The following is a 21,306-nucleotide window of genomic DNA, read 5'->3' as shown; positions in this document are numbered from 1 at the left end:
TCAATTTTCCAAGAAATACAAACGTAGCATCCGATTTTAACACGCTTTCAGTACATTATTATGCAAAAAAGATCTTTCTATAAAAATGATAATGCTATATTAATATTATATTTTGGAAACTAAATATTTTCTTAGCGTTTGAAAAAGTTATTAATAAAATTATTAATAAAATACGTTTTATATAATATAGATTATATAATACAGGTCATATTTATTTTATCAATATAGATTATATTTATAAAAAAGATAATTTGATTTTTATGATCTTATTACGATAATCGCTTATTTTTTTCTTTGACAAATCTTCCCAAGCAAATATGGAGATGCTACTTTTCTGTACGACGCTTTCATAGTCACACTAGAATTCATCATGATGCTGTCTATTCAATTGAATCTGAATCTGTAAAAAATTGATAAAAATATATAAAAAGAGTATTAGATGTAATTAATTTTGTAAAATATTTTAATTGCACACATTTCATTAGATTATTAATTATTATTCTTTTCAGAGCCGTTGCAAGTAAGAGTGTAAATTGTACACTGCACAAAGGCACTTTAATAATAGAGGAAGGATCAAATTAAATTTTAAATATCCATTCTGTATTTCTTATAGTATCAATTGCGTGTGGTCGCTTCTGTCAGATTTAACTTCTTTCAAAACGTATATATTATATATCAATTTAAAAAAACTGCAAAAAGTATTACAAAATCGGAAAGTTGTTTATTTCTTAGCGCTACTAAAATTTTGCTATACGTATAGTGTTACATCAAGTAATTCTAGCAACACTTTTCCTAGTCACATAAAACAGTTAAATTGATTAGAAAATTCTTCCTATCACATCGTGGTATCTTATCTTCATATGACACAAAATGTGAGAAGTGAAAAATTTTTCTAACTTTAATGAAAAAGAATTGTTCACATTTATGGGGGTCAGAGAAAGAGTTACACAATTAATCTTTATGTGATATAAACTTGTGTAATATAAATAAAGCGAATAATTACCAGCATTATTGTTTTAATTTCTTATCTTAATTTCTTCTCCTTCGTTTAGATGGTGGTGTCGAGATCGAAGGATTTTTCGTCGTAGTGTTTCGTATTTTGCTTTGTTCTGTCACTCTTATTCTTACAATTTCATCATCCCTCAAAGTACTCGGTCCAGGACTGTATTTATATATTAAAAGAAAAAAAAAATTATTACGTTTTATTATAAACAACAGAAAATGTTATGGAATATTTAGCATTTTAATTAGAAGTATGCATTTCACTCAGTTATTATCAAAATCGTTTTAAGATTCAATATAGATATCCATCCTTTTACATTTATAATGTACATATAAATTAGTAATATGTACAGTTATGTTCTAAAAAATTTGTAAAACTAGAAAAAGTACTTCGCGTGAGGGATTAGTTTATAAATAATATAAAACACAGAGTATAATAATATAATATAAATGATTATGTTTCTTCTTAATATAATATAAATATTTTTATCGAAGAGTTAATATTTAATTCTCATATTCATTTACGTTATCAAATAAAAGACAAACGAATAATTACTTATTAAGAGCACGTTCTTCCTGACTCTCGAGTAATTGCCAGATAAAGTTTTGCCATGTTTCTTCTATATTTTTCACTGTGTCTCCTATTCTCAACTTTTGTCGTAGATTTTTTAATTGTCTCTTCTTCCGTTTTATCCCTAAACTAGATAAAGAAGAAAATCCAATATACTAATATTGCATTATATATGTATTATAATTACGTATCTATGTATAATATATAAAAAATTATTTTATAATTATGTTTCTTCTTATTGTCGAAGTAATGAAATGGAAAATATTAAATGAATTCTAGTCATGATATTGTTTCTATTTTCAGATTATCATGAAATTATAGAAACAAAACGAGTGAAATAAAATCGATTTTTGCCCATTTTGGCAAATATAAACTATTTTTTTTCATACCTACTATGAAATCCTGTGTGCCAATGTAAAAGTAATGGGATCAATTTTGTTTTAATGTTTTCTTCCAAGTCCATTTCTGCATCACATTTGAAGCACTTTGCCATGCTTCCGTCTATCTGGTACTTATTTAATACTTGACGTACTTCTCTTTTTTGTATTACGTCTTTATATATGTTAGATTTAGGCCCATGATACATTTCCCAATGGTTTTTTATAAGGTAATCACCACTACTGTACACAACATTTTCTAAACAAATTATACATTGTCCTACAAAATCTGACACATACGTCATTTCATAATCTCTCATTAGCTTAGGTCGAACGCATTTTTTTTCAATATTATCCAGAAGTTTACTTGCAGAATATGATTTTTTAATTTCTGAATCATGACTTCTCCGTCTTTTTAATTTTTCTTCTGCTTTTTGTAGTTCTGCTTGTATGGACACTTTATTTGGTCGATCAGGAGCAATCCTGTAAAATCCATAATATTGTTTAATAGTGAATTTAATTTTTGTTTTATATCAGCTATTTTACATAATACGTTCCGTGCCATGCCAATTTTAGGTGACTTTTTCACTACGATGTGTGGATTGCCAGTGACCGACATAGAATATACATATCAATAAAATATTAATCACATAATAATGTTGATTATCAAAATATTTAACAAAAATTAATTACAAAAAATTGTGATAACATGGTAAAATCTCATTAGATATACAAATACTCATATATATTTATGATAAAATAGCTTTTTCTTATCTAAGAGCACCTATATATCAGGGTACTTACTTTACATATATAACATCAATTTACAATTTCATGAAAATATATGTTTGCAATTATAATTCTAATCATGTCATCTATGTTTTTCGAATTATTATAAAATTGTTAAAACAAAACAAATAGAATGCATAAAATAATAGGTCTATTTTTTATCACTACACTTTCTGAACTGGTTCACATAATGCAAAAGTTAAAGTAAAACAAATATACATTTGTTTCACTTCAACTTATTGCACTGGTTCAAAGTGCAGCAATAAAAAACAGACCTCATATTTTTAATTTGCGTTTTGGGAGATGTAAAAAAATTTTTTTTCATACTTATAATGATTGTTCCAGTGAGTACTTAAGGACATCAGTATTTCAGCAGGATCCGATTCTAAACCTTCCAAAGGTAAGTACTTCCAACAAAATGAGCATTTCGCCGTGGTATTTAATATAAAGTAATTCATCAGTATTTGCCGTCCAATTTCTATACTCGTTGCTTTTCTAAATTTTTCTCTGTGTGTGTGATACATGACCAAATGACTTAGTAAAGGGAAGGCATTACTATTATGACAAATAGTCATTCTTCGACAGCTACCCACATGACATATTCCAATTTCACATTGTGATAACCGTTTAATATCGAAACATTCCTCTAGAAGTTCACGATGTCGGTATTTGGTTAGTTCTGATATATGATGCTTCTCGTATAAATGTAGTATCATTAGATTATGATCATCGAAGAAAACATCATATGAATTTTCTGTACAGCATTCACATTTTAAATAAACACCATCAGATTTTACAATTTTTTTGCAATGCCTCATTAACCATGTAGCTGGCTTCCGATTCATTTTCGTTACAATCGTTTTTTAGTAGCGAGTACAACAAAGTACGATCGAAGTCTCACTTGGTCTCACTGCAATCTATAAATTGCTACAACTTCTTTTAAAACATTTGATTGACTAATCACTCATCACATGGTAAACTAATCGGCAAACAAGCGTCATGCAAGCTGATGCAAGCGGCAAGCGTCGAACATCGAGCATCTGCGCAGAAACTCTGTAGATCTGTTCTGTTTCAACCTCAGATTCTGAACTGGATAAGTAGAGTGAGATAGAATTCTTCGAAAAAGAACAAACCTGACTCTGAGGAAGGAAGGAGACGGAACCGAATCAGTCTGACAGAGCCATCTACCGATGAAGAAGAAGAAGAGGGAAAATGAGGCAGAATTAGGTTAGATGAGGATCAGGTTAGATTAGGTTGTGTGTCTCTGTACAGATGGAAAATATTTGCGCTTGATCGAATTTTCGGAAGAGTAAAATGATAAGAGACCGTAAGGACGCAGGAACGGTGGGACGTGTTAGATGTAAGAACGTCAATCACGAAGTCCCAGCCATCGTGTTGGTCTTCGTGTGCGACCTGCCCTAATAAGAAGAATCTGTCAAAGCAAACGTGTTGCACGAAGCACCTGGTATGGATTATGCAACGATCGTTGACGACGCGGTCAGGCAATTTTACTCAGCGGGCAGCAACGAGGCGCACTCGTGGCTTCTGCAAGTGCAAACCTCGCCCGAGGCCTGGCACTTCGTGTGGCAACTACTAGATCCTTCCAAGGTACCTACGCCAGCCAGGACTGCTTCCCATTTGGTGACACAAGTTTATCATTTCTGTCTGTGTTACTCATTGAATGTCTAGAAAGATAAAATGATATTTGTGCCAATTTGTGTCACTAGATGGAAAGCATTCCAGAATTGTTTTAGTCTTTCTTTCTCTGTATTTTGCGAACTTCTGGTCTGTCTTCTTACACGTGTTTCTCTTGCGACTCATGTTTTTAACTGGTTACTCCAGAAGTATTACAGTTATAGTAAAATGATTGTCTTCACATTGCTCTTAAACTTCAAAGTGGTCGTAGTGGAAATATTTTTATGACAAATCATGTCATATAATTTGTTGTACAATTTGTAAAAATATATGACAAATAGTTCGAACACAATATAGATTTTATCATCTTTTTCTTTTTCTTTGATGATAAAGCCTTATCTTTGCAGTCATACGAGGTGCAATTTTTTGCGGCAACTACTCTGCACGCCAAGATATCCAAGCAATGGAATGAAGTGCCTGAAGCGGAGTATCCGGTGTTAAGGGAACGTTTGCTCAATAGTGTGAAAAGACCTAACATACCCTTATGCATCCTTACAAAGCTTTGTCAAGCGGTAATATATTCTTCTTTGTTATTTGAAGAAAGAAAAGGACATGCTGTAAATAATTAAATGGAGCTTCCCTATAATATATATTATTCCTAGAATGTTGTATGAATATTAAAAGAGATAAGTAATTCTTATAACATTCTAGGAATGTTATGTACTTATTGAATTTCCACATAGCAGTTAACTGGGACGTCCTTAGGACATAAAATGCTTTGAATGTCCATAGGACATCTTTTAGAATTCTGTCGTATTGGAATTCATACAGTTTAGTAATTATTTAATATATGCTGATTTCAGTTAGCCGCATTTGTGGCCAACGTTTATAGTGCAGAAAACAGGGAACATGATAGGAGTATAGTCGATGAATTGCTCGACATTTTACCTTATGATTCCCCATCTGCGTTAGAATTACTGCTTCGAGTGCTCTCAACGCTTCCTGTTGAGGTAAAATATAAAATGTATATAAGTGGTACTATTTAATTTTTGCTTTCTAATGAGTTCAAATCGATAAACTTGTGATTAATTTCAGTATCAGAAGAGACACGAAGCAAAGAATGCCAAACTGCGGGAAGCTCTTGTCAACCTGATCAACAGCTGGTGCCAAACTGCCTGGTTCTTGCAGCAGGTCTTTTCAATGTGTAACCCGGATTCTCAAGGCAACGATGGTATATTATATTCCTTGGGACTGGAATGCGCTCAATTATGGCTTAAGATCGGCCAATTACCTTTAGAGACTAGTGGCCAAATCTATCCTTATTTATTAGTGGCTGCAGGTCACTATGCACCTAATAAGTAAGTTTTAATGAAAAAACAATGAATATCGTTAATCTTGTATATTACACGATTATCGTTTGAGTGAACATGAAAAAGCCCTAAAAAGATCAAATTTTACAGAAAAATTTTACACTGATAAAAAGTTAAATACTCGAGAAAAAAGTTTTTAAATAAAATATTAGTAAGAAAATAAATTATATTTTGGGTCATAGTATGAGAAAATATTCTCTTATGCATCTTTACAAAGCTTTGTTTAGCGATAATAGTCTTTTGTATTATTTGAGGTAAATAATTACAAATAATTATAAAAAAAATAGGCTTTTATATAATCTATCAATTATTTAATATATGTTGAACCAGATCAGCAGGGTTAAATTTAATTTGCATTAGAGAAAATGATACAATAGATGCGAATTATTGAATTATTAAATAAAATATCAATTCCTTTCGTTAGAGACGAGAATCATGGCGATGATGATAACATCAAGAGCTGGGATATAGTACAAGATTGTTTAATTATGATCGTAACGCACTATGAGCTTCATAAACGGCCGCAAACATTCTGGGAATGGGCCAGGAGCTTAGTATTATTAGCGAAGCAGTACAATAGAAAATACTTTTGCGAGATATTAACCGCCATAGGAGAGGCTCACAGTCGAGCGTTTCTGGTTGCTCTGGCTGAGAATTCCAACGAGGCGCATACATGGACGGCCATGGGATTGATTGAGCTGTTATTAGAGTGCTCGGAACTGGAGGGACGTTATCCTACCGATGAAACGCGCAGCTGTATCCCATTTGGATTTTGGTACGCGTTACAGGACGATCTTGCTACGTTAGATCAACCGTTAGATAACCGAGCTTTGGAAGCGTTGAAACCGATTTATTTCCGACTGGCCCAGGCGTTGCTGAGAAAATCAACGCTACCCACGTCTCCGAGCGAGAGAGGGAACGCGGACGAGCGCGAGCTCTTCAGATGTTACAGGCAGGACGTAGCGGACACATTGGACTATTGTTACAGTGTTCTCGGGAGTGATTTGCTGGCACTTCTCGGGCAAAAATTGAGCTTGGAAGATTCACCATGGACTCACATAGAATCAACGTTACATGCCTTCAAAGCTCTATCCGAGAGCGTCGGTACTCAGGAATATTGTTACATCCCTGCGCTAATAAACTTGATTATCGTTCACATACCTTATCATCTTTATCCTGAAGAGGTACGTACGATCATTCTTAAAAACAATGATTAATTACAAACCACATACTTCTTCCAAACATCTCTAAATATAATTTATTTCTACCTAGCTTGATAATTTTTTTCTAAAAAGATATATTTGTGTAATAACATAATTATTTGATTTATTTCGTCACCAGGTACTAATTTGTGCCTGTTCAACACTGGGTGCATACGCTGAATGGATAGGGGAGCATCCTGAGCCCTGGCTAGAAAAAGTCTTACACCTCGTTACTCAGGGACTGACCAGGGGATCTATGACAGCACCGTTCGCGAGTATGGCACTGAAGGATCTGACGAGGGAGTGCGGGCCGTATCTTGGCCCTTATGCACCATCCATTCTTCACACTATCAGTCAGACGCTACCGAATGTCGAGCCTGGTGGTGGAGAAGGTTTGCGACTCATGTATGCGGCTGGAAAATTACTTAATGCGTTGCCTTCTATGGAGGAGCAACTGTTGCACCTGGAGGCAACATTGGGATTGTGTGTAACAAAGATCAAGGAGCTGTTGGGACAGCCGTTGTTTACAGCACGGCTTGGTGTGACGAATTATCTGAAGATGGCCACCATGTTCTTCAGCACGATCGATGGTGCGATTGGCAAGGCCGTACTGGACGGCGTGCTGCCGGTATTCAATCAGATTATCACACATCCTGAGTGGAGCCAGGACAACGCCACGCTGGAGGCAATGCACATGTGCGCGCAACGATCCGTGGCGGCTTTACGGCAGCCGGAGATTGAGGCACGACCTTTGTTATTGATCTTGTCGACCTCGTATAAGATCTGGCCACATCCAGCTGCGTTGAATCTGCTAAAACAACTCGTGCTACTGTTCGGCAGAGATCCAGACAATGTTGTGAGTCCGGTGCTCGCAGAAATGAGCTCGTTAACGTTGAACGGCGTGAAAGTGTGCAGATCAGTGCAGGGCGACCTGTCCGAATGGTCGGACTTAATGGAAGCGTACATGGGCGTGCTAGCACAGATCTGTAAGAAGAATGCCCGGTTATTGCTGCAAATTCCAGATCAAATCCCGGATATGTTGCAATGCGGTAAGCGCAACATCATCATATGTTTCCATGGAAATATGAAAATCATACAATGTAATTATATTTCTTTTTACAGGGATTGCTTGTCTAACGCTTCCAGAGACAGCTACAGCCAAAGCAGCCGGATATTTTCTTAGTCATGCAATTGTGCAGAGCCCGCACCTGCAAACGTTCATTCAACCAATTGGGCAGGAACTTGTCGCCGCGATTTTGCATTGTGTCGGTAAGTAGAAGACTTCAGGATGTCTATAAATGTGAAAACATTCGATCAATTTATTTCTTAATTAACTAATTTTTTTCTTTGTTTATTTCTTAATTTCTATTAGGTGGAGCAATGCCTCATAATAACTTGGAGCCTCACGCCGAAGTTTTGTTAGCATTGAACAAAACGTGTCCGGAATGGACTGCGCAGTGGTTACGCATCGGACTGGAGAATCAAAAGAACCTCGCTGCTGTGTTACAAAAGGAGGACGTCACGCGCATTTTGCGCGAGAGAACGAACAGGGGACGACTTTGCGATGTACTAAAGGAGTTTAATAAACAATGCCGTCAGAAGACGGGTATATGACAATAGAACTTTTGTGATGTCGATTGACGAATTTTACTGTACGAAGTGACCGATTTAAGATATATATGTAACACACAGACGTTAGTATAATTTATCTCTTCATATAATAAACGCTGCATAATGTATATAATTGTGTTTTATACAGATTTATTTACTTGAATTGTAAGATATTTTCATTGATTGTGTGATAGAAGCGCTTAGTGTATTGAATACAAAAAAGTCCACGTGATGCAAAATAAATAGCGATAATAAAAAATATATTTACAGTAAAGACAGTGAAATATACAGCCTTGGCTAAAAATATTAGGCATCTGTATTTTTTTTTCATTAATCCAAAATTCTTTTGTTTGTATTGTTTCCTATTGGTTACCAGCATAAGTTTAAAGAGTTCTTAAAACAAATGATAACTCACAATAAATGCTGTAAATTAATTTTCGAGTTAAAACGTTATATTACCATCATATTACGTTACGGATAACGTACGATGGTAATTATATAACAGTTAATAAGATACCTAAGTCTAAATCTCTTAGTAACCGTTGTGTAAAGTATAAAATATATATAGGTATCCAATATTTTTGGTTAAGACTGTATATAGAAACGAGAATCATGTATAAATCCAATTCCTTTTTGTATGTTCCGAGGAATATGAGAATATTAAAAAATATGAATTATTTCGAGTTCTTTTTAATCCTTTTAATACACAAAGTTTTACCGAAGCAATTCAAAATGAATGAAATATATTGGTTTTGTATGAAGTAGGCTAAAATTTAAACATTAATAATGTGATAATAGTAATAATTTATGATTTAATAAAGGTTTGTTTGGAGATAAGAAAGATGCATAAAATCATTTAAAAAATAATGTAAAAGATAGAAAAATTGCAAAATATATTTAGCAATTATATATTGTGTTTCCTTTATTGTATAGTAAGATTAGAACATCTTGGAGTTCATGCTTTTGTTTAATTTTGATTTCTGTTTTGTTATTTATAGTACAGAAAAAAGGAATGGAAAAATCAAAGATATATATTTCTATTTACGGACTTAAATCACTTTCTCAATGTCTTAAATGTACGTACTAATATATACGTTTAACGTTGTCTCGTACAACGACGCCTATATGCAAATAGACGAATATTTTGCATTAAAAGATGGGCTGTGTTCTAAAAACCACGATGCACAGTTAAATGATAAAATCAGTCTATTTCTGTAGTCCTAGTGTGTTATGTTACCAATCAAAACTTTTCTCAAAAAAGAAAAAAATAACATGCCAAAATAATGTAAAAAACAGTACAGACCGATCGTCGTGCACACATATGACATATTTTACAATACAAAAATTAATTATAAACAAAAAAGGAACATAAAAATGATGTATTTACCTGACTTACATTATTTAGTTCTGCCATTTTGTGCATATATTATATTTTCATTATTTTAAAATATATCTAAATAAATATTAGACTTTTTTTCATAATTGCAAAATAACTTGTTATCTTGATGAAATATCACAAAATCAAAAAATAAGTCAATAGTTACAAATTACACGCCAATATATACAGGGTGGGCCATCTATTGGTACGTTTTTACAGAGTGGGCCATCTATTGGTACGTTTTTAAAAATGCGATCAAATGAGCATACATTGATATTTTTTATTAATTTTTTTTTGTTGTGAAGCTAAAAGTATCCGCGTCAAGAATGAAAAACGATTTCGTTCATGTGGCTCCCTCTAAAAAAAATTAATAAAAAATATCAATGTATGCTCATTTGATCGCATTTTTAAAAACGTACCAATAGATGGCCCACCCTGTATGTATATATACATATATACGCGCGTCATGATTGTAAGATACAAAATAATCATTCTCACTTGTTTACATTATACATTATGTGTTTAAGTTTAGTGTATATACATTTGACTTGAAAGGATCTAGTATTATTTGGTGCACTGACATGCGATCGTATATAAGTACGAAAAACTTTTGAATGCATCAATACAGTTTTCGAAATGAAATATATGTACTGGCCCATTAGAAATCTTTTGAGAGAAAAATCTGTTTTTATTATAAAATATAGAAAATGAACGATGGCGGGAAAGGATGGATCGATATAATTATCTTGTATTTACACATAATTTGCAAAGATCTACTCCACCCAAAAACCAGTTTTTCACTGAGGGGGTTCACCACCGTTCGACAAGGGTTGTGTGCCGAATTTTGCAGCGACACGTGATTTCCTGGGCTTGGATGATTTCCCTGTGTTTTGTTGCGGCTGTTGCTGCGGTTGTTGTTGCAGCTGCAGCTGTTGTTTCGATTGTAGCTGCGGCTCGTTTGACGCTATCTTCTCCCTGGCTTTATTTACAACTTCTGGCTTTTGTTTCTGCGTGCGAAAAATCGGTAATTTAATTATAAATATTAAGATGACAAAGGCTGGTATTTATAGTCACATCTTATATTCAAGACCGTCTTAAATACGGTCTTAAGAAGTCACGAAATCAGAAGGCTGCATTAGCGTCTTAAGACATTACTTAAGTCTTGAAATAAGACTCTCGACTGTGAATACCGGCTAAAAAGAAACATTTATAAACCTTGGGCAACGTTTCCTCTTGTTTCTGTTTTTGTGGTTGCTGTTGCGTTTTTGAAGGACTGGAGCTCTTCTTAGCATTCGGATTGATCTCCTTCGAGGCTTGTTGTACGCTGGCGTTTCTGCTCTTTTTCTGAGCTTGTAACGGAACGAACGCGGTGCTATTTCTTATTTCCATCTTTGATCCATTCTGAGGACCTTTCTGTTGTTGATGATTCTGTTGCATCTGATGTTTCATTTGCAATTGCCTGCTTTGGTTATACGATGCGAGTTGCATGAACGCTGGAGTCGGTGGTAATGTTGGATTCCACTTTGGATAAAATAAGTTAGGCTGCATAGGCGGCATATTCAGTGGGACTGGCGGTATTTTCAGATGGCCCATTGGAGGCATCATAGGAGGTCGGATATTTTGGATCCAATTGTTTTGTTGAGTGTTAAACCACTGAGGCGTCATTGCTACTTTCGTATCGTGCATTGATGCCTTGTTCAAATTTAACGCCTGATAACAAGAGCTATATTAATAAAAGTAAAAAAAAAAAAAAAATTTGAAGAAAACCTTTTATACACTTATTGTTACCTTATACGCTTTTTTCGCGGCGCTTTCTATGGCTTGTTTACGAGTGGTACAAGGATCGCCCTTAAAGATCTTATTGTCCATAAGCGTAATATGAGCGCTGATTAAACCTGTTTTTTCGTCGACAATAAAATTATATTTTGGCATGCCAGTTAGGTTATGTGAGAAATGTTTCAATAATTGCGTGCTGTACCAAACTGCATTTGCTTTCTCCTCTTTCTGTTCTGTTTGTCGGGCGCGCTAAACAACGTATATATATCGTAAAACGATTAAATAATATGTAGACACACGCGATGTAAATTAACGAGACATAAATACATACATCGAACAACTGTTGTACTAAAGGCGGAGGATTCTGATCCTTCTGCGAGACCGTCGCTTTCTGAAGCATCGCCGTGGGTTGCGGCGTAGACTGTTGCGGCATAGATTGTTGTGGTGCAGATTGTTGCGGCATAGATTGTTGTGGTACAGATTGTTGCGGCGTAGATTGTTGAGGCGTATTTTCTTGCTTGCTCGTTTGCGGATTTACGTCAGGAATCTTTAGCACAGCTTTCAAAAATGCGCTAGGATCTTGCGGCTGTAATAGAACGATCTTTTAGAAATACATTTATAAAGCAAACATAATTTTAAAGGTACAATATTCAACGATACCGATTGTACGCTGTGATTGTTGCTGTACGATTTGATTCTCGGCGTTGAACTGGATGCCACTTTCTCTGGTGGTCCATTCGGTTTCTAAGTGTATAGCAAGAATATCTATGAGATTCGTGAAACGATCTCATAATTCTACATCGCTACACTCACCTGCATCTTGTGTAATTCGTTCCACAGCGCTTGAAACTCGGACGTTTGATTAGGCGGTGGTGCGTTCTGAGGTAATGTTTTCGGTACTGTTTTAGGATTCACTTCCATGCCATGTTGCGCCATACGCATACAAATATCACGATTTAATTTTTCGAGTCCCTTCTTAGCGAGCTGCATTTGCGGATATGCCTTCGACAATTGGTCGTTCTTCTTGTTGGGAGAAGCAGAAATGATTGTTTGCTTCCGGCTTTCCGTTAATTCATTCGCTACATTTCCCTGCTCCGTTCTTTCGCCGAAACTAATATTTATGAAGTCCATAGTCGACAAACGATAACCGCGAAACTGAGAGCAACCGTTTAATGTAAGTCCGCCTGTAAAAAACAAAGAAATATTCCATAAAAATTTACATGCACTTAATATTCGAGTTTTGAAAAGTTATGCGTTTCTCGCCGATAGTTATGCATTTCTCACCGATAAAAGGCTTATCGAACAAAACATCGTACATGGTATCAATTGGATTGCTTCCGTTTCGTATTCCAATAATAGTACCCTTAGTTCCGAGCGGTACGCTAAAGCCGCTTCTGACGCAAAGAATTCTATCGAATAAACGATTTTGGGAGTTCGGATCGGGCGGCACGCTACGCAAGTGTAAACCCGGCTTATAAAGTAATTGCGGCTTCACTTGCAGAAAGACCGTTTTTGCCATAGTCTCTTCAGTCTTCAAGTATTCTTCTACTCCCTCCTCGATTTGTTTGACCAAGTCTGCTTCGATGACATCCATCCCGCAAGTGCGACTTTCTAAACCGTTCAATTCTGTTTTCAGCCATGCAATTGTATCCTTCAATTCATCCGAGCTACAATAATATATTAAACTAGACTGTTATATAAATTTGTTAAATATAAGTAAAGAATCAAATACGGTCGATGCTGGGCAGATCTTGGTGCCCAATAGACACCTAGGATCTAGCTTCGATCACATTTGACTCTTCTTTACTTATTGAATTCATCCGATTTATTAAGATTGTATTATATCAATACATTATATATATTTGACATAAGAAAATACGAAATATACCCCTTTGTGAATAACTCTTCCTCTTGGAAAATGTCGTTTGCTACATTCTGAGCTAAACGTTCGAATAAATTAGGACATTTCGTCATGTAATTCCGAATCAGTTCGATCGCTTTTGAGCTATATAACCATTGACTGTTTTCTTTTCTGGTATAACCAGGCACCTTTTAAGATTTTAGATAGATTAAAAACGAAGAACTGATAATTGATTACGTTGCAAAATTTGCGATATATTATCAATTATAAAATTATATTTAATGAGTAAAATTTATTTTTGTATACATTTCTTACCTCTTCATTCCTTTTATTGAATTTTAAGTTCAATCCAAGATTATGTTTAGTAACGTCAATCGTCGATGATTCTATAACATAAATTGTTCCAGTGACCCTACTCAAAAGATGACTATTTATTCCAAGACGTTGTGCGGCAACACTGCCAGGCATATATCGCGTTTTTTGTTGCCCGTAAGCTTGTTTAATGGTATCAAATGTTGGCTCCTTCATGGTTTTTATAGAAATTTTGATTCTGCGTGACTTGCAACCTTCTTTATTGTGTATAACCTATAGAATAATAAAATCATCCTAAATAGAACTAAATACTAATTCGATAAATTTCAAAGTAATTTAATCATTAATCCTAGTATCTAACTAATGATGTAAGAAGAAATCCAATGCAATCGTACCTCTCCCATTGCACCATAATAGGGATGTCCCAACATGAAACAAAAGGTTCCTGGTAAAAAAATATCATGCATAGTATCGTAGACTGGCAATTTTTTACTGTAGACGGAGATATCTTTGACTACAGTCTGACAAGCATAAGCTGCGGCGTAATCGTTCCACTGTTTCTCGATCGTAACTTTTCCTTGAACACCGAAAACATATTTGTTGCCCAGGAACGCGCGAGCGTATAGCAACACATTCGTATCGCCAATATCTATTCCAAGACGTGACATATGTCTAGAAATAAATATTGCACAGTATTATATTGCTTTTTTAATATTACTCTAATATTAATGATATTAATGAGCAATATTAATGTCATCTTACAATTCTTTAACTTGTTTGCATAATGTGTTCCATTCTGCGGATAACGCGCCCTTCACATCTTCTTTCTTCAGATTATCGTGACTGTAACCGCCTAATTGGTTGATTAAACTGAATTTTACGTTACAGTCAGACACACCAACTACAAGGACCTCTTTCAAATGAGGCCATTCCACATATACGCTCTTTCCTAACAGCTCTGACACTAAAGTTGTTAAATTGGGTATTGGTTTTAATATTAGAGTTAAAATCATATTGTCCAAGACTGAATGTTGCTGAAATACTTTGACCTACAAAGATATTGATATAATAACTGGGTAAGATCTAAGACAACGTATTTCAACGACATGTATACCCTCGCTTTTTCCAAATGCGCTGAATGGTCCAAATGCCGTAGTGTAGGAAATCCTGGATAATAAATGTCGAGGTCAAAACCAGGGGATAATCCCCTAATTAATTGTTCTCTCGGAACGAAAATTTCTTCACGATTCATTAATTTTACTTGAGCATGATTGGTAAATTCTGGAAAGTATATTGTTGTCTTGTGAACACTGTGGCTCTCGTCGGTATACGAGTACAAACACATCGGCCCATGTTTATTCCTTGCTTGTTCTTCAAGTGTTAATCTTGATAAATGTGGCTGCATAGCTATTGCAAATAAAAAACAACGAAAAAGAAACTTTAATATTTTTTATATTAAAAAAAAATTTATTATTTGAATGTTTACATGTTGTCTCATCCAAAATTTTCAAAACATTGAAAAGAGTATTGCTTACCAGCCAACAATAGTTTTTCATCAATAAATGGGATAAGTACAACTGCTTCCCATTCCTGTCGTTTTCCATTTAAATCGGTTTTAAAATTATGTGGATAATAATTAATAATTGGAGAAGTTTCCTCTGTCAGTAGTGACTGAAATGCCATTGGTAATAAATCTTTGCTAAATGCTGGTAATACAGCTAGCAATTGTTGAAAAGGTAAGAATGGCTCTCCTAAGTCGAATTCTAACTTCAAATCTTTGAAGTCTTTTATATCTGAGATGTATGGGGCGTAATGATGTGGATAATACCACGACCAACTGCAACAGCCGTGATAATAATAATGCAAATTCCACTGTATCGCTCTCACATAACCTTCAGCCTGTGAACGTAAAACTTCTCTGGAAATTAATAAAATGTATTTATAAACAAGCTGGAATATTATCTCAAACATTTTATGTAAAATTATACATGTATGAAATACTCACTCATCGACGTTTTCATATTCTAACTTGTTCATATAATAATCTTTTTTATGTTGTACAAATTCCATGTTATATATCTCACTATCCGATTCATCATCTACTATTAAATCCATATTTCTATACTCTATAAAGATATCATCATCGTCAAAATTACCTAAGGACTGTGTTGCAAAGCATTAATTATCACTTATTTTTGTATCTATAGACATTATTAAAAGATATTTAAATAAGTACCATCTCCTTAGTACTTTTGATAAGCGCATCTAAATCTTTATTTTGTGTTTTTTTTGGAGATGCACTCTCACTGTCTTCTGTTTTCTTATATACATGACGCTCAGATTCGTTGGGCCTTCTACCTGTCTTACTTTCAAAAAACTTTATATCGGCATACTGCTCGTTAAACTGCTCTACATCTAAACGGCTAAGTCTCTCCATAAACTTTTCAAAACGGTCAAGGTTTAATGTTCCCGCTTCATTTATATAACCTGAAGCAAAATAATATATTTAATTATATAATTATAGAAACATAATTTTGATAAGATAATTAATAACATACCTTCTAATGTTGGTAATACCTCCATATATGCACGGTACAGAATTGGCAATGCGCCGTTGGCAATATGTAAATTTGGCAGGTGGGGAATAAAATCGTTTCCTACCAGAAAACCCATTAAAACCCAGTCGTCAATTATTTTCTCAATATCAAACGAAAACGACAGTTTGTCCTTGATCGGCGAGAACTCGTGTTCTATGTACTCTCGTAAAAGTGACAAATGAAGAAGGCAGAACTTTGTCTCCTCCGGAGTCATTTTCACTTGTTGCTTGCCAAATTTTACTTCTTCTCTCAAAAGAGAGAAATTCGGTTCGTGTGAACAGAGGCCTAACATTATTAAATCTGCATCCAAACCATATAAACAATGACTAGAGTCATTGTCGTAATTCTTGCTTGCCTTCATGTACCTTATGTAATCCATAATCTTGTGCTCTCCCTCTCCAGGGACCTAAAATACATTTGATCTCCGTTATATTTTACTGAATAACAAACATCTTAGCCTGTAGTACACAATGCTTTCCTTCCTGCGGCATTAATGGCTCAATTTGTGTGTTTACTGCTGTATTGTACAGTGATGCTGACAGTGTTGCTAATCATGTTGCTAGTTTGGCTTCAGATACGAGTTTCCATGGTAGATGAGCAATTAAGTTTTTTAACAGAAGATACTTTATCCAAATCAGTAAACATAGAATATATATATTATTATGATACATTGTTATAAAACTACAATGGTATATTTTTAATTATTGTGAAAAGAATACTTTAATTACACGACTTATATTCATATTCATAGTCAGACCTTATATTTTAAAGCTTCCTTAAATTTATCTTTAGATGCTCTACGAATTATTTTATTGACTACTGAGAATTTAAAGATAAATTTAAGAAATTTAAGAAATTTAAGAAATATTAAACTGTGTCTTCATAGGCTTTTACAATAAGCCAGCACAAAATCATGGTAAGAAAAATAATACCCAACACGAAAATCCAGCAGATTATACAAATTCCAGTATAATAGCCAGTACAATTAATACAGTACCATACAAGCAATCCTATAGAAAGAAAAGTATTTGTGTGCCACAGGCTTAAGGCTAGTAGCTACGTTTACACCGTGTGCTTAGTCTGCGACCTATACGATAGGTGTCTTTGTTTAACCTATGGGATAAACAAGGACATCTATTGTATAGGCCACGGCCTAAATGCACGGTGTAAACGTAGCCAGTATTACATTTGTCATACAACAAAGTTTGCAAGCTTGTTGTTGGTTGCAAAATTTGTTGTAACTTTAATTTGTGGAAACTTTCAGTTTCTCTATCCTATAACTAACCAACAGACTTGAAAAATTTGTTGTACAACAAATGTAATATTAGATTAAGGCCAATGTTACATTTGTCCGTTTATGTACAATTTTTTAAGGTTAAAAATTTGTCATATGACAGACAATATTAGCCCAACTCCTGTTATTTCTATACAGAGAACAAATTGTATTTATCTCTCTTATGCTACATCATCATCATAATTACCTCAGAGCCACTGAACAATATTTTACATTTTTTCCATGCATCATCTGTAGAAACCTTGTGTTCAACAAAACATTTAAGCTGCTCGCCTAATTTAGCCATAAAAAGTGTTCCTGGGGTTATGCAATTTGAGTCGAATCTCTTCTCTTTGGGTATTGGAATACCCTTGGACTTGGCTTTAGCCTCTTGCACCTCGGCATCCTTAGCGGCTCTGAAACGCCGGCCCCTCTGTTGATTGATTTTTGCTCTGGGCGCGACGCCATCGATCGCCATAAAAAACAATTTCTGTGGGCGGATCATGTTAAATAGCACCTCTATATAGTGAAATATATTTTTAAAAATCATCTCCTCGGAGATGCGGAAGCAGACGTCATCGTTGGGATGGGAACATGTATGTATAATACCGTTCATATCCAAATATAAATAATCAAATTCTGGTATCTGGGAACAAAGAAAGAAACAAACAACAGTTATATTATGATTACTGTACAAAGCTGTAAAAACAGTTTTTTTTATCAAAATATTTGAAAAAATAAAAATCTTGCTTGGGTATAACAAAAAAAGGAAGACGAAGGAGAGTGATAAGGCGAGCAAAAAGGTAAGTCTCATCGCTTCAGGATTTACAATGCTTTTTTTTTCTCCTCTCACCCCCCATCCAATACCTGATGTTCCTTTACGACCTCGCTGAGACAGGGATATCTCTCACTTATGTATCTGAAGAATTTCGGCACACCCATCGTGAGGCCTCACTTCAACGTCGAAATAAACGTGTTACCTCGGATAATTCTGTGTCCGCAGCGAACGCTTCGCGCGTTAAAGTCGTTCTACCAAAATCAAAGATTTTGCTCGCGAGTACGTATATCAACTTTGCTTCGACAGTAACATTTGTCCGCGGATCGTCCATGCAGTATAGAGGGGAAGACGAGTGCGGGAATCCCGTATCGGATTGCCCCGGGAATCCTGGGAATCCTTCAAGCGGGGAGCGATTATATTGGCCGTAACATTACGACGTATATCGTAATTTGTAAAAATTGACCAATCATCTTTGAGTATTCCCTTCTTACAGTCGAATGGGAGGGGGAATACTCGACTGTGATTAGTCGATTTTTTACAGATTACGGCATACAGTCATTATAAACACTCCCTTATTTTTATGAAGCGCCATTGGAAAGGGGAGGGGAAGAACTTGCTGGATTGCGTAATTCGACTGTCTGCGTTTAGCAATTAGATTCAACAATTGAGTGAACGCTCATTGACCCGTGTTCGCCATATTTTGCGGATCGGAAAAGGTATTCGGTACCATCATATTTTAGTGACGGTGCTCGTTTACCGATTTAATCGGACGTGTTAATAGTTGCTTTCCATTTACACACAAGTGAAACTGAATCTGAAGTGAGCCGAGTATCTTATACTCATATTAATGACGTCATTACTTGCTTACTTTGGTAGAAAGTTATCACATGTCAATACAGGTTCGTAACCTCACTTTGAGTTTACGAGACTCACTAGCACACGGTCTCGATCTTATGCAGATTATGGGTAAAAACTCAGTTGAATCTCACTTGTCAGAACGCAAAAGGAACGCGCATTCAACTGAGTTATGACGTCACAAGTGAGAATTATCTGAGAATCGGTGTAAATGGAAAGCAGTTATTACGTCATCATTTTTGGAAAGTGTGATCTAGGCCGGTATTCATAGTCGAAGCTCAAGGCAGCGCTTATTAATTCCGATGGATTTTACTTCGATCATCGGAATCCTGTTTTCTGATTGGTTTGCAGTGCGTCGTACGACGCAAATCGGATGCAGGGTGAATCCAGCATTATTGTATGAAGACTGTCTTTAAGGGTGCGTTCGTAAACCTTACCCTGCGAGGTACGGGTAAATTTTGTGGGGAATGTACGGTGACAGTTTGAGGAACAGGTTAACATCCTACAGTTTATGAACGATCTGGAATAACCTGCATAGCTTTTATAGAGTGTTCTATCATTATTATAAAAAGTAATGATAAAAAAGTAACGACATTACTTTCTTCTCATCTGTGGTAAAGGTACATAATATATGTAACATTTAAGAGTAAAAAAAGAATATTATATATACTAATTTTATATTTTTCTATGAATAGATAAATATATAGATATGTTCTTTTTAAACAATAAATTAAAATATTTAAATGTTCAATTGTTTTGTTATATCTTTTTAATTTGTTAACAGATTATTATATATATTGTGAAAAAGAACATGAGTAACGACAGAGAGAAGTTTAAAAAAGTAATCACTACCATGTTACTATCAAAAAAAAGACTTTTGTCTTTATACGAATTAGATTTCAGTTCATCATCTGATAGTGAAACAGAAATTTTGTTAACACTTTGCTCAGAACAAAAGAAGAACAAGGTCAATCGAATCCAACACTACGTTGAACAAATTGTTCATCATTTCAACAACAAAGAATTTCAGGCAAATTTTAGAATCACGCGTGAAGCCTTTCAAAGTTTACTCACTATCGTTGGTCCGAAGATAGAAAATTCTACTGGAACTGGGAGACCAGTGGTTCCAGTTGAGAAGCAATTATTAGCAACAATATGGCTCTTAGCGACGCCAGATTCTTATAGGTATGTATGCTAGCATTATGTTTATTTGTATAATTATTGTACATATATAGCATCAATTTTTATCGAAAATAAATTTTCACTTTTTAACAACTCTTTGATTAAGACAGAAAATTTCACTGTAAAATTTCCAAAAAGTATCTGAATTAATCGTATAAGCTACTATTAATATATTTGTCAAATTATAGTTGATGTTCATTCATGTCAACAGATCAATCTGCGAAAGATTTGATTTAAGCAAATCTACATTGTTTTCCTGTTTTGTTCGAGTTATGAAAGCTTTAAATGAGATTGCACCGCATGTGATTCATTGGCCAACAGAACAAGAACTTCCATCAATAAAAGAAAAATTTAAAGCTATGGCTGGAATCGATAATGTTATAGGTGCTCTCGATGGGACATATGTGCCAATTAAAGCACCATCAAAGGATACTGAAACATACAGAAATCGCAAAATGCAACATGCCATAACGCTACAGGCAATATGTGATGCCAATTTAAAATTCATAGACTGTTTCGCAGGTTATCCTAGTTCAGTACATGATGCTAGAATTTTTAGAAATTCTGATATTTATCATTCTATACGTCAAAATCCAGATAAATATTTTCCACATGGAGAATTTATTTTAGCTGATAAAGCTTATCCTACTTTCAAGTGGTGTATTACGCCATATATGAATCGAGGAAATTTAACAAGACAGCAGGAAAATTTTAAGACACGCGTTTCGCAGACAAGA

General features: G+C 34.8%; 3 protein-coding genes across 4 annotated transcripts; 1 reads left to right on the top strand and 2 right to left on the bottom strand.

The window, feature by feature from the left end:
- Positions 1-286: 286 nt before the first annotated feature.
- LOC108770931 (uncharacterized) lies at positions 287-3,768 on the bottom strand. 2 transcript variants are annotated; one of them, XM_018522696.1, is made up of 6 exons: positions 3,067-3,768; positions 2,751-2,753; positions 1,963-2,433; positions 1,559-1,702; positions 1,004-1,162; positions 287-400 (listed from the first exon to the last, which is right to left on the bottom strand). In XM_018522696.1, the coding sequence occupies exons 1-5, from the start codon at positions 3,582-3,584 to the stop codon at positions 1,030-1,032; spliced, it is 1,269 nt and encodes a 422-aa protein (XP_018378198.1). In that variant the 5' UTR covers positions 3,585-3,768; the 3' UTR covers positions 287-400; positions 1,004-1,029. The 2 variants fall into 2 exon arrangements, with proteins under 2 accessions (XP_018378198.1, XP_018378199.1); XM_018522697.1 differs by lacking the exon at positions 2,751-2,753.
- Positions 3,769-3,982: 214 nt separating this feature from the next.
- cdm (importin-13-like protein cdm) lies at positions 3,983-8,809 on the top strand. The gene is made up of 8 exons (XM_018522928.1): positions 3,983-4,347; positions 4,782-4,946; positions 5,238-5,384; positions 5,470-5,732; positions 6,169-6,928; positions 7,086-7,995; positions 8,069-8,215; positions 8,319-8,809. The coding sequence occupies exons 1-8, from the start codon at positions 4,207-4,209 to the stop codon at positions 8,558-8,560; spliced, it is 2,775 nt and encodes a 924-aa protein (XP_018378430.1). The 5' UTR covers positions 3,983-4,206; the 3' UTR covers positions 8,561-8,809.
- A 1,533-nt stretch (positions 8,810-10,342) lies between these two features.
- Positions 10,343-18,866, bottom strand: pcm (5'-3' exoribonuclease pacman). Its single transcript, XM_018522893.1, has 18 exons — positions 18,622-18,866; positions 17,963-18,400; positions 16,443-16,887; positions 16,121-16,371; positions 15,890-16,047; positions 15,420-15,802; positions 14,999-15,291; positions 14,647-14,933; positions 14,280-14,556; positions 13,888-14,157; positions 13,600-13,760; positions 12,996-13,378; positions 12,525-12,895; positions 12,372-12,455; positions 12,043-12,297; positions 11,724-11,960; positions 11,151-11,645; positions 10,343-10,942 (listed from the first exon to the last, which is right to left on the bottom strand). The coding sequence occupies exons 1-18, from the start codon at positions 18,694-18,696 to the stop codon at positions 10,733-10,735; spliced, it is 5,073 nt and encodes a 1,690-aa protein (XP_018378395.1). The 5' UTR covers positions 18,697-18,866; the 3' UTR covers positions 10,343-10,732.
- Between the last annotated feature and the right edge of the window lie 2,440 nt (positions 18,867-21,306).

This window comes from Trachymyrmex cornetzi, unplaced genomic scaffold (assembly GCF_001594075.2).
Source record: "Trachymyrmex cornetzi isolate Tcor2-1 unplaced genomic scaffold, Tcor1.1 scaffold138, whole genome shotgun sequence".
Lineage (NCBI taxonomy): Eukaryota > Metazoa > Arthropoda > Insecta > Hymenoptera > Formicidae > Trachymyrmex > Trachymyrmex cornetzi.
Note: the sequence above shows the minus strand (reverse complement) of the source record. Positions and strands in the feature narration are given on the sequence as shown.